Genomic DNA, 25,582 nt, shown 5'->3' with positions numbered 1-25,582 from the left:
CAGTGAAAAAGATAAAAGTACAACTTCCAGGGCATGTCTTGAGGCCAGTAAACATTAAGCCATCTCCGCAGCTCCTGTTGATCCAAAAGAGGAAAACCTATGTTTGCATTAATGACTGACCCACTGCAAGTGCCTGAGTCAAGGAGGAAAAGAGATTTAATTCTCTTCAGAGCAGTTTACACTTAAGGTCTTAATAATGTTCATAGTATAAAATGACAAACTTGCCACTTAACCTTCTGTTCTCAAAAAATAAATCAAACCATGCCTCATTCAACCCAAACCTTAGCTAGGTGGCCAGGTAAGGGGGTCCCAGTCTCCCCTCCCCGCACTCATAGGCATACAACACACACACACACACACACACACACACACTTGAGCCTAAATCCCTCTCCCTAAGATCCAGACACACCCTGCATGTCTGATGTGGCAGCATCTATTTGCATAAGTTCAGTTGCATGGGAGTCAAAGGTTCTAAAAACAAAAAGGAAAGATTGGGGCAGGGCTGGGGGGAGGGGGGGAAGTATGGGAAAGAGGCCCGATCTGTTCTAATCCTTAGCCCGGTTTTGGGGACTTGTACCTGAGCCCTACTGCAGAAGGAACAGATCCTGTAGGTAGAAAATGAAGGAGCTCTTTTCACGAGGATCTCTGTGCGCAGAGATGCTTTGTTGACCAAGAGTGAGGCAGAGGAGAGAGGCTGTCTCCCACCTGTCTGAAGCCAGCGCAGCTCTGGCCCCTAGAACACTCTAGGGGGCAGCGCTGTTCCGGCACCCGAGCGCCGTCCCCGTCCCCAAGCACTCTCAGGAGGGGCGGGGACACGGCAGGGACAGAGGGGACGCAGCACCAGCCAAAGGGGCTCAGCAGAGGTGATGCTGCGGCAACCGTCTTGATCATGAACACACGTTAAGGCCCCTCCCTTGGGACCCCCCAGAAGCGACGGCTGACGCTTTGCAGGGGGCCAAGGTCTTACATGAGGAGCAGCGGTAAGAGCCAGGAAAGCCCATCCTGTGGTCGTTGATGTGAACGCTTCTGCTCTCACAGGCGAGTGAGGCTCAGGGAAATTCAGATTACACAGGATTTTTTTTTTTTTCATGGTTGAGAAAAAAATTTTATTTATACAGCATACATATAAGTTAAAAAGTGGCAGAATGTTAACAATTACTGAATCTAGATACAGAATACATGGGTGTTCATTATACTATTCATTCAAATTTTCTACATATTAAAATATTTCATAATAAAAAAACTGGAACATAATAAAATTAAAAGGGGCCTAAATGCAATGAGGTACCCAAGAACAGGTCCCTGAGACAAAAAAATACATTAGTAGAAAAACTGGTGAAATCTGAATAAAGTCTGTACTATAGTTAATATTATTGTATTAATGGTAACTTCCTAGTAAATGTGCCATGGTTATATAAGATGTTAAGGGGAAGTTGGATAAAGGGAACTCCCTATACCACCTTTGCAAATTTTCTGTAAATCTAAAATCATTCCAAAATAAAAAGTTATTTTTAAAAGGGGGCAACCAGTATATAAAAGCTAGAAGTTTTCATTGATTTTTTTTTTGACAGACTACATGAAATAGGACTACTTCTTAATAATGCTAGTCAATCAATAAGGAAAATAAGTGATCAGTAACACAAAACATCTGACTGTAGGTCTTCCAAGAAAGGAAAAAGGACTAACAAACAAGAATATAGTGCTTTACCATTTACAAATCTTTCACATACATTTCATTTGACCCTCACAACATTGCTGTGAGGTAGGCAGCACAGATATTATTCCCATTTAACAGATGAGGAAAGTGAATCTCAGAGCAATTAACTGATGTGCCCAAGGTTCTACAATTAGTAAATAATTTGTATTCACATCAGTCTTTGGCCTAAAAATTCAGCACCCCACCTCCCCTCATACTTGCCTACCTACTTCACAGGGATAACAAAGATAAATGAATTCAAGGCTAGAAAAATACTTTGAGGGAAATAATTTTCCACGATATATGGCTCATTCCCCTTCTTGTCCCAGCTTGTGTGTGAACACAGAATTTTATATTGCCTCTGTTCTGTGTTCAGCTAAGCAACTAAGTAAGACAGGGGAACCGTGTGGTCCTCTTTAAAGTTATATAAATTACAATCAGGGTAACTGCTATTATAGCAAGTTGAAAAACAACACAGGAAGGCCAATGTGCAACTACACAGGATTTACTGTATCCTTATTTTCATCATTAATTATTTAAGAAATAAACTGCTTCAATGCTTTTATATACTGCAGGAACTCAATGACTGCTTACAGCTCAAACAAAGCATATTTCATGATTTAAGTTGATATATGTAGATTTCTACTCTTTGTTTGAAGTACTAAAACAAAATAGAACAGTGGATCAAACCTAATAAAGCTATTTATCAAATATCACCAGTGGGTAGCTTGAAATTATATTAGAATAAAGAGTTACTGGGAATTTGCAACTCTGCAAACACATGCTTTCAGTAGAAACTAAGAACTTTCTGCTGAGTAAATCAAATAAAGGGAGATCCCCCATAGGTTGAAGGAGGGGGTTCTATAAAATCGGAAAATGGAGAGTCAGTTCAAATGAATAGCACCCCTGTATTCAAAGCAGTACTTCTACTACGGTGCCTTTAAAACGAAGGATTATCCCAGAGGGAAGAGTGGGAAAATTGTACACTGACCCTCTGTCTCTCCATCATTTACACAGAAAGATTAGAAACAGAATAAAGTCAGAAGCTCCCCAAACGTCAAACATCAAATACACCACCATGTATAAAACAGATAGCTAGTGGGAACCTGTTGTATAGCACAGGGAGCTCAGCTCGGTGCTCTGTGATGAGCTAGATGGGGGGGGGGGGGGGGGGGCAGGGGGAGGTCGGTCCAAGAGAGAGGGGATATATGTATACATATAGCTGATTCACTTCATTGTACAGCAGAACCTAACACAACATTGTAAAGCAATTATACGCCAATAAAAAAAATAATTAAGTGGCTGTCGCTAGCAGAAAAATCACTTAGGAATTTAGTACAGATGTCTGTCATCAAACTATCTTTTCATTTCAACTATATTTGCCTGGGGTGGGATTTTATTTAAATTCAGGAAGCAGTAAATATAATCAGAGACTAATAAATGGCTTTAGAGGCTCAGATTACTCAAAGCCATCCCAATACAGCAGGAAAAATATATTCCCCACATTGTCCTCCCTTTTTTCATTATTTCCCCAACCCTCTGCAACCCTGGGTCCATTTTCTATTTTATTGGGTTTTACTCATTAAAATAAATCACCATCACTTCTGAAACAATTCAGTGGTAACCAATCAATAACAAAGGACACACGTTGCCTACTGCTACACTGACAATAAAGACAAAACAAAGCAGTGAAGTATGATGAACTAAGCAAGGTGCTTCTTAAGAGATGATGATAGCCTCAGTAATGTACCAACAGGCAAAAATCTTAAAAGCAACGTTAGTGAGTTTCAAAAAGCTCGTTTGTTTTTCAGAGACATTCTGGCTGTGTTTCTCCTATTCATCTTACCCTAGACTGGCATTTTTTCTCCCCTCTCCTCCAGACACCCAGTGCCCACGTAAGATGGGAATGTTCCTGAAGAGAACAACACGCAGCTTCTCTTCGAGCAAAACAGCCTCTATCTGAACACAACAGGCGAAGCAGTTCATAAACCTGACAAATGACCAGCACTTCTGAAAGAAACACCCCAACCAGAATATTCAGAAATGGCATTCAGGGTATTAAGCAATTAAATGTTGCCTAAACTGGGAAGTGCCAAGAACATGCAGCTGATCTGTCACTTCACTGCTTGTCAGCATTTCCTGCCTGCCTCAGGCCTATCAGAGGTCACATCCCTGGAGGTGGGCAATTTCTCCTTGGTTTTCTGCTCCCTTAAACAGCCTCTCTTTTGGGGGACCTTATTTCAACTTACTTTTCTAATATTTTGCTAAAGGAAATAAACAGATCAGTTACAAATGGTTTATCACTTTGAAATGTCAATAATTAAGAGTATTTAGGTTGCAACAAAAATTGATGCAGTTTATTTATCATGGAACAAATAACTTCATTAAAAGGATTCACATAATCTTCACTGCTCTATTGCCTCTCCAATCTACAAGTTTATCATGTATATTCGAATGACTACAGTGGCAACAACAAAAAGGACAGGTTATAAATCTATTTTATAGGTCCCTTAAAGTTTAAATGACTAGAAAAATAAGGATTTTTCATTGTCCTTGCTTTTGGTACAGATGCTAAATCAGAAAAGACATTGTTTTCATTACAGTAACCCCCCGCCCTTATCTGTGGAGGATACATTCCAAGACCCACAGTGATGCCTGAAACCACGGGTAGTACTGAACCCTATATATATACTATGTTCTTTTCCTATACATACGTACCTATGATAAAGTTTAATTTATAGATTAGGCTCAGTAAGAAATTAACAACAATAGCTAGTAATAAAATAGAACAACTATAATAATACACTGTAATAAAAGTTATGTGAATGTGGTCTCTCTGTCTCTCAAAATACCTTATTGTGCTGTACTCACCCTTCTTCTTGTGATGATGTGAGATGATAAAATGCCTATGGGATGAGATGAAGTGAGGTGAACAATGTAGGCCTTGTGACGCAGGCTGCTATCGACCTTCTAACATATAAATTAGGACCATCAACTTAAGGTGATCCTGGATCACTGAGCCATGAGGATGTTGATGGCTGGCTATCAGGGGCAGATGATGTCAATGGCTAGGGATCCTGGGTGGGACGGCGTGAGATTCCATGACAATACTCAGAACAGCGCACAATTTAGAACCTATGAACTGTTTATTTCTGGAATTTTCCATTTAATATTTTGGACCACAGTTGACCGTGGGTAACTGAAATCTCAGAAAGTGAAACCACAGGTAAGGGGGTTCTACTGTAGTTTAAAATGTATTTTCTAGAAAATTCCCCTCCCTTAAATTTGTGTAGTGCTTTACAGTGTTTCAAAACATTTTCACAGATATCACCACAGTTGATCCTCCCCAAAACCTTATGGGATAGCAAATTCCAAAACCAGAATAGGTCAAGGGGTCCTAACTGGATTCGTTACACCCTATCACTCCAGCCACCATTGTTCATAGCCTTGTTCTCATATTTTTAAATCTCCTTATGTCTTTCTGCTGCAAATTTAGTAGTAACTTCTTCAATCTATCTTCTAGTTCATTAATTCTCTCTTAATCTGTATCTTAAATGCTATTTATACCAAACACTCAGATTTTCATTTTAATAATTACAGTTTTTACTTCTAAAAACCCCAGTTGGTTCTTCAAATCTGCCTGTCATTTTTGCTTGATTATCAAAATGCCATTTTTATTTTAACAGAAAGTAACAAGTACTGGAGAGGATGTGGAGAAACTGGAACCCTGTGCACTGTTGGTGGGCATGTAAAATGTGCAGCTGTTATGGAAACCCACAAAAAAATTTAAACAGAATAACCATATGATGCAGCAATTCCACTTCTGGATATATACACAAAAGAAGTGAAAGCAGGGTCTTGAAGAGAGATATTTGTACCCCCATGTTCATAGCAGTGTTATTCACAACAGCCAAAATGGTAAGCAATCCAAGTGTCCAGTGGCTAAGATTCCACGCTCCCAATGCAGGGGGCCTAGGTTTGATCCCTGGTCAGGGAACTAGATCACATATGCTGCAACTAAAGATCCCACATGCCACAACGAAGATTCCACGTGCCACAACTAAAATCCGGCACAGCCAAATAAATAAATAAATATTTCAAAGTGTCCATCGGCAGATAAATGGGTAAACAAAATGTAGTATAAATAATGTAACATTATTCAGCCTTAAAAACGAAGGGAATTCTGACACCTGCTGCAATATAAATGAACCTTGCAGACACTGTGCTAAGTGAAATAAGTCAGGCACAAAAAGACAAATACTGTATGAGGTAACTTACATGAGATACCTAGAACAGTCAAATTCACAGAGGCAGAAAGTAGGATGGTGGCTGCCAGCGGCTGGGGGAGGGGAGAAACGGGGAGTTAAGGTTTAAGGCGTGCAGAGGGTTTGTTTTACAAGGTGAGAGCAGTTCTGGAGATGGATGGTGGCAACGGTTGTACAATGCTGTGAATGCATTTAATACCACTGAACTGTATGGCTAAGATGGTAAATTGTAGGTTCTGCATATTTTACTACAATTGAAAACACTTGTTAAACGTGGGGGGCGACCAGCAGTTCAGAGGACAGAGACCAGGAAGCAGAGGCTTCCTGCGCGTCTACCGCGTGCTGCATATGCCCCCCACTCGCTCTTCTCAGATTCCCCCAGGCAGTGTGACAGAATTAGAAATACAGAAAGTATTAAATAAAGGACAACTACTATTATTATGGTCTCACCAACATCTTCATTAAGGAAACAGAGAAGAAACTCAGACTCAGAGCGCTGGACCCATGGTTACGCCCAGCACTCTTTCCGTGACTCCATTCAGAATCTGCGACCACGTGCCCTTCAGGCGCTTTCCTGGGAAATGATGGGTCCTTACTCGCCCTGGAAGTCACAGCCCTGACTTGGATGCCTAAGTATTTCAATCACGAGCTGATTTCTTCACCTTCATAAGGCACAGGTCTGGGTCTCAAAAGAAGCTTTGACCAGTACAACCTCTGAGGACAGTTTTTACAACAAGCACCGCCCTACGAGTAGACAAAGGCCACTGAACAGAAGTGTCCACCCCCTGGGCTCAGCCTCCCCTGGTGACCCAGAGCTGGGACGCCGGGCCAGGCTTCCAGGACCACTGAAAAAGACAGCTGCTTTCCATGCCATCAAAGAAGCAGCATTCAAGAATCTAACATTTAAATATAATCAGGATTTACCCTTGTTGGAGGCAAAGTCTGGTTTTTGGCAGTAAAAAAGGCTTTAATGAGTTGCTCTGATGGATTTCATTCAGGCCCTGCTAATGCACTGTCACATCAGTAGAGACTTGATGGGAAGCAAATGTAATCCTTTTAGGACAGATAACTAATGCTCTCCCGGACTCCCCAGGGTGTTTCTTTATGAGCGGATTTATTCTTTGCTAATGCCCTAAGATTAGTTACTGATGACCTGATCTAAACCCCTAAAAAGTCCAAAAGCTCTCTTTAAACTAAAAAAATTAATAGGTGATACTCTCCCATAAAAGAGTGACTCAGTAAGGCCACCGTCGTTCCACCCACCAGCCCCCTGTGGTGTGTGCATCACTCCCTTTTGCAGGACACCACGTCTACACTGCAGCCTCCCTCAAACCAGTGGTTCTCAAACTTAGCCTCGCATCTGAATCCGCTGGAGAGTTTGTTTAAAGCACAGCTTGCCAGGCCCCACCCACCACCAGAGTTTCTGATTCAGCACATCTGGAAGAAGGCCAAGACCGTGTATTTCTCACGAGATCCTGGGGGATGTCTCTGCCGCTGTTCCCAAGATCGCACGTCACCACCCCCCTTGCTTTTCCACAGCCACTTCTGTGGGAATGCTGGACCTCCTCTTGGAATGCCAGCTCCTCAGTAATTCTGCTCACGTCACGTCTAAACCCCAGTGGGGACCAGGGGCAGCCCAGGTCTCCTCCCTCTTGCGCTGCTCTCAGCTCCTTCTGCCCTTCTGCCCGAGGAGGGGTCAAAACAGGGTCTAAGGAAGGAGGAGGTGGAGGGCGTGCCCGAGGACCTGGTTGGCTCTTTCCTTTTTGCTTCCACACCACCAGAGGGGAGTGAGGGAGCACAAGCCCTCACCAACTCTCTTCCTTCACAAAAGGAGATGCTTCTCTCAGGGACCCTGAGAAGCAGAGGCAGGGGCAAGGCAGGATCTGGTGTTCCTGAGTTTCCTGCCAAACGACCAAACTAATGTTGCCTTAATAGCAGTCCACTTTGACTCCTGACGCCTGTCTTCAGATACCAATCCCTTCATGAAACCTTTCCCACCTGGACGTCTGAAGGACATACCTCTTCCGCCTTGTACACATGTATGTCCTTTTCAGTTTGTCCCCTCCATGCCTTATTCCCTTCTGAATTGTACACAGAAAGCACTCATTAAATATTTACTGAATTTAATTGAAACATACTCACAGGTCAGACAGTGAGCACTGTACCATTTCTAAAGCAAGAGTCATAGAAATTATACATCAACAGCATTTCATATTTAGAAAAGTTGTTTTCAAAAACAAGTCCCCTAAAAATGTACTTCAGGAGAAAGACATGCAGCTACGGACCAGAAGAGTGTTCATAATACTTCTGAAAGTTTCCAAACATTCTACTTATTCTTTCCAGGAGCACATGTATAATATAATGCATTTGGCCCCCTAAAAACTGTTAACAGTAAAACTAAAATTAACCTTGGGAAATAATGCAGAAATTAAATTGATTTGCTCAATGATTTTCTTTCTTAGAAGCATGGCCCTTACTTCACTTATATTACCAAAGAAAAATGTAATAGCGATAGTGTAGAGCTTTCCTTTAAAGGGAACAAAAGATGGCAACTCACCTTAGAATTAGTTGTAACATCACATCTTCACAGTGTAAACCGATGAGAGTTCTAAATAATGCCAGGGACACCACACAAAGCTGGGAAGCAAGAAAAATATCTATTTCAGATATTGGAAGGACAGCTCTACCCCACACAGATGGTAAATAAATCAGAATTACAAAATAAAATGACCCTTTTTTCTTTTTTTTAGCAGTTTTGATTAAGAAAAGTGTAGAAAAAAATAAAAAATAAAAAATAAAAAAATAAAAAAAAAAAAAGAAAAGTGTAGAATTACCCTCCTAACAAAACGCCTGTGCTCATATTTCCAACTTGTAAAGATCCAGATAAATATGTCCCCTACAACTCCCCAATACACACACACACACACACACACACACACACACACACACACGACCTCCTATTTACGTCATTTGTTTTCCTAGTTATTTTCAAATATGACACTGGTTATTTGCAAGACAGGGCTAACAGAAAATTGCACATACCCCAGCCATCTCTCTCTCTCCAGAGTCCTCAGCCCTAAGCCTCAGTTCTTCTTGCCTTATCTCTTGGCTTTGGGGCAAACATTCTCCTGGGTTCCATTTCCCATAGTGCTGAGGGGTGATGATATACTTTCCTAGGATGTTCATTAAACAACAAGATTTCTTGCAATCTCTGATTTCCAAAAAGGAAAGATAAACTGTCCAACAGAGAAGGTTCCCAAAGGTGCATTATAAAATCACCGTGCCTTTTGGGAGTAAGCGTTTGCTGTTCCATCAGGTCACTTAAGTAATTTAGGCTCTCATTCTTTGTACAGGAGAATAAGGGCTAGCCTGTGTTCTAGGCAGGACAGGTTTACAAGCTGGTCAATGAAGTCCGTAACGGTGTTGTAGAGAAAGAGCTGGACTTGGTGTGCCTCAAAACATCTCTTGCGCTCAGGACAGGTCACACCTTACAGTTAGGCAGAAGCAAATACTTCATTCCATTCCTTCCACGCCTTTGCACATGCTGTTCCTCTGCCTGGAATGCCTTCCTCTGTCTCCTCTGCAGGATAACCCTACTTATTCTCAAAGGCTGACCGTAGGCATCACCTCTCCTAGGAAATCTTTCTTCTCTTTCTCCCAGGATTACCACTCAACACCCCCTTGCCCCAGTCCGAGTCCTCTCTATATGTTGCCATAGTAACCCGGGCAAATCACTGTCAAGGGTGCTCAGCACCCTGTATCTGTCTTTTTATTACTGAGTCCAGGGAGTTCATTATTCTACAATCAAGTATCTTATCAGACACATGATTTGCAAAGATTTCTTCCTATTTTGTCAGCTGTTTTTTCAATTTCTTAATGGTGTCCTTCGAAACACAAAAGTTTTTACTTTTTTACAGATTTTAGATTTCTTCTTGAATCAGTTTCAGAAGTTTGTGTCTTTCTAGAATTTGCCTGTTTCATCTAAGTTATCCAATATTTTGGCATGCAGTTGTTCATAGTATTCCCTTATAATCCTTTTTATTTATTTATTTATTTATTTATTACATTTTTTATCAATGCATACAGATGTCATTAACTATGAAGAAAAGAGAAGGCATATTTATTACAAAAATCAGAATCATGGTTATTTCTGCAGGAGAGGGAGAGGGCTGTAATCAGAGAGGGCTACCGAGGGGCTTCTGAGGTGTTGGCAATGTTTCATTCTCCCCTGAATGATGATGACATGGTGTTTTCTTTACAATTAAACTGTATATTTACGCTTTATACAGTTTTGCTCTGTATGAATATTGTATCTCATTATAAACTCTGACAAGGCATCATTCCACTGGGCAGAGGCTGCAATAGTAGTTCTCAATGTCTGGTCCAAGTCTTCCCATGGGTACAATGGATATAATCCATTTTAGTTCTATAAGGTCAACAGTAATATCCCCTTTTTCATTCTGGATTTTACTAATTTGACTCTTCTCACTTTTTTTCTTAGTAGTCTAAAAGTTTGTCAATTTTGTCAACTTTTTCAAAGAACCAACTTTTTTATGAGGTTTTTTGGTTTGTTTTTATTGAATGAAAGATTCTTTAAATTCTATAGTGCTTTACAATTTTCAAAAGTTTCACACACATTGATTCCATATAATCCCATAATATCCCTTTTCCCCCCTACCCCTATATTGCCCTTCCTTCCTTCCCTCTCCCCACTGGTAACCACGTTTGTTCTCTATATCTGTGAATCTGCTTCTTTTTTGTTTTATTCACTAGTTTGTTGTATTTTCTAGATTCCCCATATAAGTAATATACAGTATTTGTCTTTCTCTGTCTGACTTATTTCACTTAGCATAATGCCCTCTAAGTCCATCCAAATTTTGCAAATGGCAAAATTTCATCCCTTTTTATGGCTGACTAGTATTCCATTGAATATATATATACCACATCTTCTTTAACCATTCATCTGTTGGTGGATACTTTGGTTGCTTCCATACCTTGGCAAATGTAAATAATGCTGCTATGAACGTTGGAGTGCATGTATCTTTTCAAATTAGTGTTCCTGTTTTTTTCGAATATATACTCAGGAGTGGAATTTCTGGGTCATATGGTAGTTCTATCTTTAGTTTTTTTGAGAAACCTCCATAGTGTTTTCCACAGTGGCTGCACCAGTTTACATTTCCATCAACAGTGTAAGAGGGTCAAAGAACCAACTTTTGGTTTTGTTGATTTTCTATTGATTTTGTTGTTTTTCTAGTCTTCATTTCCTTAATTTCTGCTCTAATCCTTATTATTTCCTTCCTTCTGTTTGGTTTGAGTTTGCTCTTCTTTTTCCAGTGTCTTAAAGTAGAAGGTTAGGTTACTGATTTGAGATTTTTCTTCTTTTTTAACATAGGTGTTTACAGCTATATATTTCCCTCTTGGCAGTGTTATACTGCATCCCATAAGTTTTGGTATGTTGTATCTTCATTCTCATTTATCTCAAAGTACATTCTCATTTCCCTTGTGATTTCTTCTTTGACCCATTGGTTACTTAGGAGTACTGTTTAATTTCCACATATTTGTGAATTTTCTTTCTGTCAATAAATTTTAATTTCAATCCATTGTGGCCAGGGAACATACTTGGTATAATTTCAATCACTTTAAATTCATTGAAGGTGATTATCACATGGTCCATCTTGGACAGTGTTCATTCCATGTGCACTTGAAGAGAATGTACATTCTGCTGCTGTTGGGTGGAGTGTTCTAGATCTAGTTGGTTTACAGCATTGTTCAAGTCTCCTATTTCCTTATTCATCTTCTGCCTAGTTGTTCTATCTAGTATTAAAAAGTAAAGTGTTGAAATACCCCACAACTATTGTTGTATCTTCTATTTCTCCCTTAAATTCCATCAGTTTTTGCTTCATAAATTTTGGGACTCTGTTTTTAGATGCATATATATTTATAATTGTTATATCTTTCCAAGGGGTTGACCCTTCATCATTATAAAATGTCCCTCTTTCTCTCTAGTAACATTTCTTGTTTTAAAGTCTATTCTGTGGCTTATTAGTATAGCCACTCCAGCTTTGTTTTGGTTGCTGTTTGCATAACCTATCTTTTCCTGTACGTTAACTTTCAATCTACTGTTATCTTTGAATCTAAAGTGTATCTCCAGTTGGCAGCACATAGTTGGATCTTGTTTTTTATCTAGTCTGACAATCTCTGCCTTTTGATTGAATTTTTAATCTATTTACATTTAATATTATCATTATAGTTGGATTTATATCTGCCCTTTTACTTTTTGTTTTCTATATGTCTGATGTCTTTTTGTTCCTCTATTCCTATTTTACTGTCTTCTTTTACATTAAGTGAATATTTCCCCCATTGTAGCATTTTAATTCCTTTAATGATTTTTTTACTATTTTTTTCAGTTACTAGTGGTTGCTCTAGACCTTACCATATACATCTTAATTTATCAGATTCTACTTCAGATTTATACTAATTTTAGTGAAATACAGAAATGTTACTCTTATATAGCTCTATTCCTTCTTACCCCCCTTTGTGCTATTACCGTTATACACATTACATCTACATATGTTACAAACAATAACATTGTTAATTATTCCTTTACCTTTTTTCGCATTTTTAATGGAGCTTTTTTCTGAAGTATAGTTGATTTACAATATTATATTAGTTTCAAGTGTACAACATAGTGATTCAATATTTTTATAGATTATACTCCATTTAAAGTTATTATAAAATATTGGCTATATTCCCTGTGCTGTACAATGTATCCTTGTAGCTTATTTATTTCATAAATAGTAGTTTGTACCTCTTAATTTCCTACCTCTATCTTGCCCCTTCCCTTTTCCTCTCCCCACTGGTAACCACCAGCTTGTCCTCTACATCTGTTTCTGTTTTGTTAAATTCATTCATTTGTTTTATTTCTTAGATTCCACATGTAAGTGATAACACACAATATTTGTCTTTCTCTGTCTGACTTATTTCACTCAGCATAATGCCCTCCAGTTCCACCCATGCTGTTGCAAATAGCAGAATTTCATTTTTTCTATGGCTGAGTAATATTCCATTGTATATTTATACCACATCTTTATCCATTCATCTGTTGATGGACACTTAGGTTGCTTCCATATCCTCGCTATTGTAAATAATGCTGCTATGAACATTAGAATGCATGTATCTTTGCAAATTAGTGTTTTCATTTTCTTCGAATATACCTTTGCTTTTAAAACAATAATTGCACTTAAATAGACAGCCTTTGGGGAGAGAGTTGAAAAGGATTACACTAATGGTATAAGAGGATTTTCAAAGTTAATCAGAGCGCCGAACTAAAGAATGACTACCTAAATTCACAACTGCCCAGACTTGCATTTTAAAACACTTATGGACAGAAAAATGATCTCTAAATACCCAGACTTGATACACTTTGGTTCCCTGGCTTTACCTGAACTTAATTAAGCCCGTATGTTCCCCTGTACCTTGTCTCCTCAGAAGCACATTCTGCTGGTTCTACAGAAGAAACTGCCAACCCAGACAAATTGAGAAAAATGTCCTATGAAAGGCAGTAACTCCCACCTCCCTGACAGAAGGGCTCCTGATAGCAAAACAAATTATCTAGTTCATCTCTTCCAAAATAGAAAAGTAATGGCTGAAAAAAAAAAAAAAAAAAGGAAGGGAAAGAAAGAAAACAGAATATTCATAATTTTATTCCAAAAACAAACTCTCCTGAAATCTGTCTTGAGCTATAAATTCCCTTCCTCTGGGGCCTTCCTTACCCGAAATGGGGTGTTGATTCGGCTCGTGAGAGTATCTAGGATGTGGACGTTCTCATGCTGGTGCAACAGGATAAAACGGAGGAAGATCTCAAGTAGTGCTGGCTCGGAGATGCTACGCAGAAAAAGGTCCAGATATGCAGTTGTGGTCATCACCTCCTCCACAGTCACCTGGGACCAATGACAGAGTGAGCACAGGTGAGCATCCCCTCAATGCTGTGATACATGCCTCCTCAATGGCCCCCAGCCTCACCGCAGTGACCCCATCAAGGCAAGAACACGCCTGCCACAAGAACACACTTCAGAGTTTCATCTGAAGCCCATAACCTATTCACATTCCACAAAACCTCATGCTGCTTCCGCCCTTTAATTCAGTAAGGGAAAAGCAAAGGCAGAAAGAAGCAATTCAAATGTTCCAACAACTCTAACCAGATGCAGTTCGAATACCATCAAGATTTTAGCATGTAATCACAAAGGAGAAAAAAGATAATAGAAAGTACTTCCATGGTCAGTAAGGGATTAATTAGAAAGCTCAGTACAACTTGTTTCATTATTAGTCATTCAATAAACCTTTATTGGGACCTGCTATGTACAAGGAGCTAGGAACATAAGAACATATTTTCTGTCTAGGAAGTTGGGTTATATATCTGCTCTAGCAAACAAAATAATTATATAATAAATAGCAAATGAGAGGTCCAGACACAAAATGCTGCAGATGTTCAGATATGTTTCTGGAAAGTTGTAAGCCAAATTTTTATAACTGAATAATATATATATAAGTATTATTTATAAAGTGCTATAAGAGTTTACTGCTTATGAAGTAACTGTGACTTTTTAAAAATAATACAGATTACTATTTTCTATGTGGTGTGATTTTCCCACGCAGTAAAACGTTGATCTTTCAGGAAATAGAACCCTCTAAACAGTCAAGTTTTTCAAAGAGCTGAGGATTTGATTCTTAAAGCATCAAAATTTTAATTTTACACATTATTATTGGGAATATTTTAAGAGCTAATATACATTTCTTCGTCTTCCTAAAAGCAGAATAGGGGTCATCAATTGCCTTACCATCTGTAATATAGAAAGACTCAAACAGGGGTACGTGAAAATCACCAGGGAAACAGTTCAAAATTTCAGATTCCAACCTTATACCCTAGAAAGCTTAGAAATCTCCCCTGCCATGAGTCTAATGCACTTGATGCTAAATGAAACAGACGGTGATAATTTTTGAGTGATTACATCTTTTCTTTTCCAGTATTCCATCTTCTTTCTTCCTCCCTTTAAAAGTGTTAACTGTCACTTTATCATACTGTTACTGGGCCATTCCTTTAAAAATACATTCCTCTTCTCCTTTTCTGCCTTCAAAATCCACAAATCGGTTTAGAAACCAGATCTCCAGACCTGCTATATACGTGTAGATAGGCCTTGTGTGGATGCATCTTTGCAAAAAGGCTTAAATTACTTTTATTAATTTCTTGGTTCTTAGGGATGTTCTAGATAGATGAGTCCAAATAGATAAGATATTACCAAATCAGTTCTGTCTGTTTTCTTTATTCTAAGCAAGGCCCCTACAGGACCTCTGAATCCACTCTCAGAATCTATTGACAGCTCACCCGGCATACCGTGAGCAGCCCAAGCACTGCGTCGAGCCCTTCGCTCCCCAGCTCAGAGCCAATCCTGTGAGCCCTCAAACACTCAACACACCCCTGTGTCACCTGGCCAACTGTAAAGGGCTCTCCGTGGCCCAAATATAGCAAAGGAAATAGGTAAGCATCAAACGCATGGCAGATAAATTACCTCGAGAAGAGTGCTTCACGTGGGCTGCCCTGCTTCTGAAACAAACTGCTCCTATCTTGTGTTTTCCCGTGTTCACTAGTCCCAGGCTCATGGCACTTGTAATACTGTCCTGGGACACAAGCTTTGACTTTTTCTTTATTACTCCAGCGCAATGCAAAGAGCCTAGCGCATAGAAGGTATTTAATAAGCGTTTCCTGAACAAATGACAATCCCCAAGGACCTAGCAATTTACATTTGCCAGAGTTGAGCTTAAGTTTTTAATTCCTCCCTCTTCTCTGCATGAGATCTGAAGGCCCCAGTGAGTGGAGACATTTCTTTATAAAGACCTATAGAATAACTGATGTCACCAGTATAGCTAAGGGGGAAAGCGTTTAGGCAAAAATCTAATTCCCTAACAGTCTTGATCACTAGAAAAAAACTAGCACTAATCATTCCAAAGGGGCCTTGCATGTAGTTCCTACAATACTGTTTTTTCAGCTTACCTATGGAGTGCTGCTAAGCTGACACGTCACACAGAATTCCAGGAGCTGCCTCTGCATCAGTAATGCAGCACGAGTTTTTCCCCCCTTAAGTTACGCATGACCGTAATAAGCTCAAAAGCACAGCGATAAACTCTTTAGAATCTAAGTCTCAGTCTTCGGGGCCTGGCATGAAAGAAGGGCATTAAGCATCTATTGTTTACTACTCTTAAGCTGGATAAATGAAAAGATTTTTCTTTTTTTTTAAGAAATCGAAGCTGTCATTTATAAGCTAAGAGGATTTAAGAAAGCACTTGGAGGGGCGGCATTTACATAACATGCTATAAATATTAAAAGCCCAATTCTATTAAGCATCAAGTTGCAAAGTCTTTATAAATCGAGGTCACACTCATCTTAAACTAATACCCCAACCAAGAAAATTGGGTTCCATTCTCTATCCATCTCTTCCCTCCTCCATATTCTCAGAGCCCTTAGAAGCCTTTTATCCCAGAAAATCTTCTCCTGCCCCGTTACCTTACTTCTCAGAAACTTCCTCTAATCCTCCAAATAGGTAACCTCCTTAGTGAGAATGAGACTAGAGCCTAAGTGTGATCACTTGAAAGCTAACAATGAACCACCACGGGAAGGCAGCTCTGCTGGGCAGACTGTAAAACTCAGGTTCCCCTGACGCCCCAAAGAGCAGGTACCAGCAAAACGGGAGACAAGCCTCCTCCTCGTGGTCCAATTATGAAGGACAATCGGCTGCTGATGTAAGGAGGACCCTCTGCCTTATGGCTGACTGTCAATATTTATTGACCTGTTCTATAAAGAACTGCAGGTAGCTACGAATTTACATAGAAATTCTACTAGAAATGGTAAGTGAGGTTCTGCCACATAATATGCAATAATAAAGCTTAAGAATGCTAAAGCTTAGGAATGTTCTTTCTTCTTAAAAGTAGACCGCAATGGCGGCAATGACCTAAGGAAAACTCAGTTCCCACAAACAAATAATTATCCTTGACAAGAGAGGTACAACCATGAACCCAAACAGGATATCTGTTTAGGCACTTTCACATGCTTACTTGTCAGCCCAAGTTCTAGAATGGAGCTCTGACTCAGGTACTTAATTTTACTGCTATCCAGTCCAGTTTAGTCTATTCTTTGAAATCTCTTTCTTCGCCACCTTCTCCACCTCCACCAGCCCTTACCTGAGTCCTCCTTCATGCCAAGTGCCCTTCACCAACCCCTTAAACTGGTGTTTTTCAAACAACAGTTTGAGACCCAAAAGTGGGTAGTAAAATCAATGTATTGGTCCACTCATGGTTTAGACCAGATTCAAATACAAAATATTAGAGTACACTGCACGTAGCATGAGTAAGTACTGTTTTGTGAAACTTCTGTATACATATTTTCTTCAAACTATATGTAATACAATATATTATGTATGTGACTTCTTACATGTTCAACAAAAAAATACACACACACGCAAATGTATAAAATAAATTTCTGGCCATGTGTTACAGTCAAAACTATCTGAAAACCACTGAAGTAGTACTGCAATAACCCAACCAATTCACAATCCTTTCTGCCATCCTTTCCCCACCAGTTCCTTCTACTCCAGGCCATCACCCAGCATGGCCTGAATCTGGGTGAAGTGCACGTAGAGTTGAGATCGGTTCTCTGAACAGGATGGCAACTGAATTTACAGTCAGTCTACTCCTTTTTATCTGAGGCTAAGAGCTCCAACAGTGCATTTTTATTTTTTAATGAAAATTTCAAGTTTCTCAGAAATGGACAAAATAGAGGGTTTGTTTTCTTTGAAATAGGGGGTGAGTGGGAAGGGAGGAGTTGACACTGTGCGTCACATTCCACTTCTACAAAGTCAAAACTCTCTCAAAAGTGAAGGCTAGAACCAAGCCCAGCCGTCATGCCCACTTAATGCACAGCGTAGGAGGGAAACTGAGCATATAGACACCTTCACCTTTCTGTAATCAGCTCCAGTTGGGCAATTCCATTTGCATCTAAATTAGCACCAGAATCCTCGCTGTAATGCCAGGTTTATTGTGTGTCCTGAAAAATATATTTCCCACCTGCTAATTGTGTGTGTGTGTGTGTGTGTGTGTGTGTGTGATATCTAGTCACATTGGGACAAACAGATGGGTCCTACCTTCTGTCGCCCAGGGAGCTGTCAGGCAGTGGGATCAGGTGACTGTAGCACCCTCTCCAAGTTAGAAGCCACCCTTCCTTGGCTAGTCCTTTGGTGTAGAGGAGAAAACTAGCCAAGCAAGGGTTCCTCTGGGTCCTCTGTGAGCCCTCAGCCCCAGCGGCTCCACCCAGAGAGCAGGAAACAAGGAGACCAGGGGTCCCCTGCCCACTGAAAGCAGCAGCGGGGAAGGAAAGATGAGGCTGGATTGCATGAAACAGGTGTGAAGGGGTCTTTGCAGGGAACACAGGCTAAGACCCTTCCTGCTGCTGACAGAGAAAGACAAGCTAACAGACAGGCAGGAGGCATGTCCACCCAAGTGCTGTCAAGGGCGGCAGCTGGAAGGGCTCTTCCCAGGCATCTCCTTCCCTCCAAGGATACAGAGCACAAGGAACATTCAGGAACAGAGGGAAGACAGTCACCCTGGTTCTCAGGGAGCGGCCCCACTGTTTCAGCCAAATTCAGGACAGAAAACATTCAATTATTCCAAGTCTGAAAAGAGTCTGCAGTTGATGACTGAGGCTCCCTCCTGCCTGGCCCCTTCTGCTCATCGACCTGCAGGCACTCACTGCATGGACCCCACTGCCAGAGGCAGGCAGGGGCCGTGAGTGGAGGTAACATCCAAAATCTAGAAGTGTGGCTATTCATTCCTAAAACACCTGAGGAAGGAGGAGATTACAGTGATGGTTACAATGACTTCAACAACATATTTTTAGGAAAAGATGTTAAAAATAAAGCCAGTCTCTGCCTCTTTCCCCCAGCATTTCCTCAATGTATCTGTAATATATTAAACATAATCATTAATTAAATCAATTAAATATTAATTGATTGACTAATCACCTATGATAGGGACTAATCACCACTGGGGCAGGTGGGGGCTGGGAGCTCTCACGTATGATAAACCTCTCCCAGGAGAAGTCAACAAATTATTTCTAAAGCCTTTCTTCCTATTCTATGTGTGTATAATCTGTACCCTACTACTTCATTATAATGTAACTGATCAGAGTATAATTCAATATATGATCCGTTATATTTGAACTGCATCCAATAGAATTTTGTTATTGAAATACTCCAAATATCACTAAGAAAGGTATTTCATAGCATGGGTTTCAGGTCAGAAATAACAAAGAAACTCCGGAGTAAAATATATTTTAGCTGAGAAGCAGAGATCTGAAGAGTATTCCAATGATCATTTGATCCATCCCTTTCCTGTTACTAATTGTTCCAGAAAGATCCTTCTTAGTTGCACTACAAAGAACTACAAAGACAACAAGGGAGACCATCAAGATGGAGGAAGAGTAAGATGTGGTGAACACCTTCCTCCCCACAAATACATCAGAAATACATCTACGTGTGGAACAGCTCCTACAGAACACCTACTGAATGCTGGCAGAAGACCTCAGACCTCCCAAAAGGCAAGAAACTCCCCATGTACCTGGGTAGGGCAAAAGAAAATAGAAAAAACAGAGACAAAAAAATAGGGACGGGACCTGCACCAGTGGGAGGGAGCTGTGAGGGAGGAAAGGTTTCCACACACTAGGAAGCCCCTTCGCGGGCGGAGACTGCGGGTGGTGGAGGGGAAGCTTCGGAGCCACGGAGGAGAGCGCAGCAACAGGGGTACGGAGGGCAAAGCGGAGAGATTCCTGCACAGAGGATCGGTGCCGAGCAGCACTCACCAGCCCGAGAGGCTTGCTGCTCACCCGCCGGGGCGGGCGGGGGCTGGGAGCTGAGGCTCGGGCTTCGGTCAGATCGCAGGGAGAGGACTGGGGTTGGCGGCGTGAACACAGCCTGAAGGGGTTAGTGCACCACAGCTAGCTGGGAGGGAGTCCAGGGAAAAGTCTGCAGCTGCCGAAGAGGCAAGAGACCATTGCTTCCTGGTGCACGAGGAGAAGGGATTCAGAGCGTCGCCTAAATGAGCTCCAGAGACGGGCGCGAGCCACGGCTATCAGCGCGGACCCCAGAGATGGGCGTGAGACGCTAACGTCGCTGCTGCAGCCACCAAGAAGCCTGTGTGCAAGCACAGGTCACTCTCGACACCTCCCCTCCCGGGAGCCTGTGCAGCCCGCCACTGCAGGGTCCCGTGATCCAGGGACAACTTCCCCGGGAGAACGCACGACATGCCTCAGGCTGTTGTAACATCACGGCAGCCTCTGACACAGCAGGCTCGCCCCGCATCTGTACCCCTCCCTTCCCCCGGCCTGAGAGAGCCAGAGCCCCCTAATCAGCTGCCCCTTTAACCCCATCCTGTCTGAGTGAAGAACAGACGCCCTCAGGTGAGCTACACGCAGAGGCAGGTCCAAATCCAAAGCTGAACCCCGGGAGCTATGCGAACAATGAAGAGAAAGGGAAATCTCTCCCAGCAGCCTCAGGAACAGCAGATTAAATCTCCACAGTCAACTTGATGTACGCTGCATCTGTGGAATACCTGAACAGACAACGAATCAGCCCAAAATTGAGGTGGTGGACTTCGGGACCTACTATATATTTTTTTTCCTTTTTCTTTTTGTGAGTGTGTATGTGAATGCTTCTTTGTGTGATTTTGTCTGTATAGCTTTGTTTTTACTATCTGTCCCATGGTTCTGTCTGTCCATTTTTTGTTTTTTGGTTGTTTTTAGTATAGTTTTTGGCGCTTGTTATCATTGGTGCATTTGTTTTTTGTTTGGTTGCTCTTCTTTCTTTCTTTTTTTATTATTAATTTTTAATTTTTTTTATTTTTACTTTTTAATTTTTTAATTTTTAATAATTATTTTTTATTTTAATAACTTTATTTTATTTTATTTTTCTTTCTTTCTTTTTCTCTCCCTTTTCTTGTGAGCCATGTGGCTGACAGGGTCTTGGTGCTCCCGCCAGGTGTCAGGCCTGAACTTCTCAGGTGGGAGAGCCCAGCTCAGGACATTGGTCCACCAGAGACCTCCCGGCTCCACATAATATCAAACGGCAAAAGCTCTACCAGAGATATCCATCTCAATGCTAAGACCCAGCTCCACTCAATGACCGGCAAGCTACAGTGCTGGACACCCCATGCCAAACAACTAGCAAGAGAGGAACACAACCCCACCCATTAGCAGAGAGGCTGCCTAAAATCATAATAAGGTCACAGACAACCCAAAACACACCACGAGACATGGTCCTGCCCACGAGAAAGACAAGATCCAGTCTCATCCACCAGAACACAGGCACAAGTCCCCTCCACCAGGAAGCCTACACAACCTACTGAACCAATCTTACCCACTGGGGGCAGACACCAAAAACAAGGGGAACTATGAACCTGCAGGCAGTGAAAAGGAGACCCCAAACACAGTAAGTTAGCAAAATGAGAAGACAGAGAAACACACAGCAGATGAAGGAGCAAGGTAAAAACCCACCAGACCAAACAAATAAAGAGGAAATAGGCAGTCTACCTGAAAAAGAATTCCGAGTAATGACAGTAAAGATGATCCAAAATCTTGGAAACAGAATGGAGAAAATACAAGAAACGTTTAACAAGGGCCTAGAAGAACTAAAGAGGAAACAAACAATGATGAACAACACAATAAATGAAATTAAAAATTCTCTAGAAGGAATCAATAGCAGAATAACTGAGGCAGAAGAACGGAACAGTGACCTGGAGGATAAAAGAGTGGAAATAACTACTGCAGAGCAGAATAAAGAAAAAAAAATGAAAGGAATTGAGGACAGTCTCAGAGACCTCTGGGACAAATTAAACACACCAATATTTGAACTATAGGGGCCCCAGAAGAAGAAGAGAAAAAGAAAGGGACTGAGAAAATATTTGAAGAGATTATAGTGGAAAACTTCCCTAATATGGGAAAGGAAATAGCTAATCAAGTCCAGGAAGCACAGAGAGTCCCATACAGGATAAATCCAAGGAGAAACACGCCAAGACACATATTAATCAAACTATCAAAAATTAAATACAAAGAAAAAATATTAAAAGCAGCAAGGGAAAAACAACAAATAAAATACAAGGGAATCCCCATAAGGTTAACAGCTGATCTTTCAGCAGAAACTCTGTAAGCCAGAAGGGAGTGTCAGGACATCTTTAAAGAGATGAAAGGGAAAAACCTACAACCAAGATTGCTCTACCCAGCAAGGATCTTATTCAAATTAGACGGAGAAATTAAAACCTTTACAGACAAGCAAAAGCTAAGAGAATTCAGCACCACCAAACCAGCCTTAAAACAAATGTTAAAGGAACTTCTCTAGGCAGGAAACACAAGAGAAGGAAAAGACCTACAATAATAAACCCAAAACAATTAAGAAAATGGTAATGGGAACATACATATTGATGATTACCTTAAATCTAAATGGATTAAATGCTCCAACCAAAAGACACAGACTGGCTGAATGGATACAAAAACAAGACCCATATATATGCTGTCTACAAGAGACCCACTTCAGACCTAGGGACACATACAGAGTGAAAGTGAGGGGATGGAAAAAGATATTCCATGCAAATGGAAATCAAAAAAAAGCTGGAGTAGCAATTCTCATATCAGACAAAATAGACTTTAAAACAAAGACTATTACAAGAGACAAAGAAGGACACTACATAATGGTCAAGGGATCAATCCAAGAAGAAGATATAACAATTGTAAATATTTATGCACCCAACATAGGAGCACCTCAATACATAAGGCAAATGTTAATAGCCAGAAAAGAGGAAATCAAGAGTAACACAGTCATAGCAGGGGACTTTAACACCCCACTTTCACCAATGGACAGACGATCCAAAATGAAAATAAATAAGGAAACACAAGCTTTAAATGATACATTAAACAAGATGGACTTTATTGATATTTATAGGACATGCCATCCAAAAACAACAGAATACACTTTCTTTTCAAGTGCTCATGGAACATTCTCCAGGATAGATCATACCTTGGGTCACAAATCAAGCCTTGGTAAATTTAAGAAAATTGAAATCGCATCAAGTATCTTTTCCGACCACAACGCTATGAGACTAGATATCAATTACAGGAAGAAAATCTGTAAAAAATACAAATACCTGGAGGCTAAACAATACACTACACTTAATAACCAAGAGATCACTGAAGAAATCAAAGAGGAAATCAAAACATACCTAAAGGGCTTCCCTGGTGGCGCAGTGGTTGAGAATCTGCCTGCCAATGCAGGGGACACGGGTTCGAGCCCTGGTCTGGGAAGATCCCACATGCCACAGAGCAACTGGGCCTGTGAGCCACAATTACTGAGCCTGCGCGTCTGGAGCCTGTGCTCTGCAACAAGAGAGGCCGCGATGGTGAGAGGCCCGCGCACCGCGATGAAGAGTGGTCCCCACTTGCCGCAACTAGAGAAAGCCCTCGCACAGAAACGAAGACTCAACACAGTCATAAATAAATAAATAAATAAATAAAAGAACGTGAATTTCTAAAAAATCTTAAAAAAAAAAAAAGTAATCAGCATAAAATAATCCTTAAAAAAAAAATACCTAAAAACAAATGACAATTAAAACACGATGACCCAAAACCTACGGGATGCAGCAAAAGCAGTTCTAAGAGGGAAGTTTATAGCAATACAATCCTACCTCAAGAAATAAGAAACATCTCAAACAGACAACCTAACCTTACACCTAAAGCGATTAGAGAAAGAAGAACAAAAAATCCCCAAAGTTAGCAGAAGGAAAGAAATCATAAAGATCAGATCAGAAATAATTGAAAAAGAAATGAAGGAAACAATAACAAATCAGTAAAACTAAAAGCTGGTTCTTTGAGAAGATAAACAAAATTGATAAACTATTAGCCAGAATCATCAAGAAAAAAAGGGAGAAGACTCAAATCAATAGAATTAGAAATGAAAAAGGAGAAGTAACAACTGACAGTGCAGAAATACAAAGGATCATGAGAGACTACTATAAGCAACTCTATGGCAATAAAATGGACAACCTGGAAGAAACGGACAAATTCTTAGAAAAGCACAACCTTCCGAGACTGAACTAGGAATAAATAGAAAATATAAACAGACCAAGCACAAGCACTGAAATTGAGACTGTGATTAAAAATCTTCCAGGAAACAAAAGTCCAGGACCAGATGGCTTCACAGGTGAATTCTATCAAACATTTAGAGAAGAGCTAACACCTATCCTTCTCAAACTCTTCCAAAATATAGTAGAGGGAGGAATATTCCCAAACTCATTCTATGAGACCACAGTCACCCTGATACCAAAACCAGACAAAGATGTGACAAAAAAAGAAAACTACAGGCCAATATCACTGATGAACATAGATGCAAAAATCTTCAACAAAATACTAGCAAACAGAATCCAACAGCACATTAAAAGGATCATACACCATGATCAAGTGGGGTTTATCCCAGGAATGCAAGGATTCTTCAATATACGCAAATAAATCAATGTGATACACCATATTAACAAACTGAAGGAGAAAAACCATATGATCATCTCAATAGATGCAGAAAAAGCTTTCAACAAAATTCAACACCCAATTATGATAAAAACCCTCCAGAAAGTAGGCATAGAGGGAACTTACCTCTACATAATAAAGGCCATATATGACAAACCCACAGCAAACATCATTCTCAATGGTGAAAAACTGAAACCATTTTCACTAAGATCAGGAACAAGAAAAGGTTGCCCACTCTCACCACTATTATTCAACATAGTTTTGGAAGTTTCACACACAGCAATCAGAGAAGAAAAAGAAATAAAAGGAATCCGAATCAGAAAACAAGAAGTAAAGCTGTCACTCTTTGCAGATGACATGATACTATACACAGAGAATCCTAAAGATGCTACCAGAAAACTACTAGAGCTAATCAATGAATTTGGTAAAGTAGCAGGATACAAAATTAATGCACAGAAATCTCTTGCATTCCTATACATTAATGAGGAAGAATCTGAAAGAGAAATTAAGGAAACGCTCCCATTTACCATTGCAACAAAAAGAATAAAATACCTAGGAATAAACCTACGTAAGGAGACAAAAGACCTGTATGCAGAAAACTATAAGACACTGATGAAAGAAATTAAAGATGATACAAACAGATGGAGAGATATACCATGTTCTTGGATTGGAAGAATCAACATTGTGAAAATGACTCTACTACCCAAAGCAATCTACAGATTCAGTGCAATCCCTATCAAACTACCAATGGCATTTTTCACAGAACTAGAACAAAAAATTTCACAATTTGTATGGAAACACAAAAGACTCCGAATGGCCAAAGCAATCTTGTCAAAGAAAAATGGAGCTGGAAGAATCAGGCTCCCTGACTTCAGACTATACTACAAAGCTACAGTAATCAAGACAATATGGTACTGGCACAAAAACAGAAACATACGTCAATGGAATAGGATAGAAAGCCCAGAGATAAACTCACACATATATGGTCACCTTATTTTTGATAAAGGAGGCAAG

At 40.3% G+C, this 25,582-nt stretch overlaps 1 protein-coding gene across 4 annotated transcripts in view; it reads right to left on the bottom strand.

Annotated features, from left to right (window-relative positions):
• FHIP1A (FHF complex subunit HOOK interacting protein 1A) overlaps positions 1-25,582 on the bottom strand; it is a 272,991-nt gene that overhangs the window by 27,037 nt on the left and 220,372 nt on the right. For all 4 annotated transcript variants that reach the window (XM_059922608.1, XM_059922607.1, XM_059922609.1 and 1 more), the window contains 2 exons: positions 13,734-13,901; positions 8,519-8,598 (listed from right to left, as the gene is read on the bottom strand). In XM_059922608.1, the coding sequence (XP_059778591.1) occupies positions 8,519-8,598; positions 13,734-13,901 (248 nt within the window). The remainder of the gene's footprint in view (positions 1-8,518; positions 8,599-13,733; positions 13,902-25,582) is intronic.

Source organism: Balaenoptera ricei, chromosome 5 (genome assembly GCF_028023285.1).
Source record: "Balaenoptera ricei isolate mBalRic1 chromosome 5, mBalRic1.hap2, whole genome shotgun sequence".
NCBI lineage: Eukaryota > Metazoa > Chordata > Mammalia > Artiodactyla > Balaenopteridae > Balaenoptera > Balaenoptera ricei.
The sequence above is the reverse complement of the archived record's forward strand: the minus strand, read 5'-3'. Positions and strand labels throughout refer to the sequence as shown.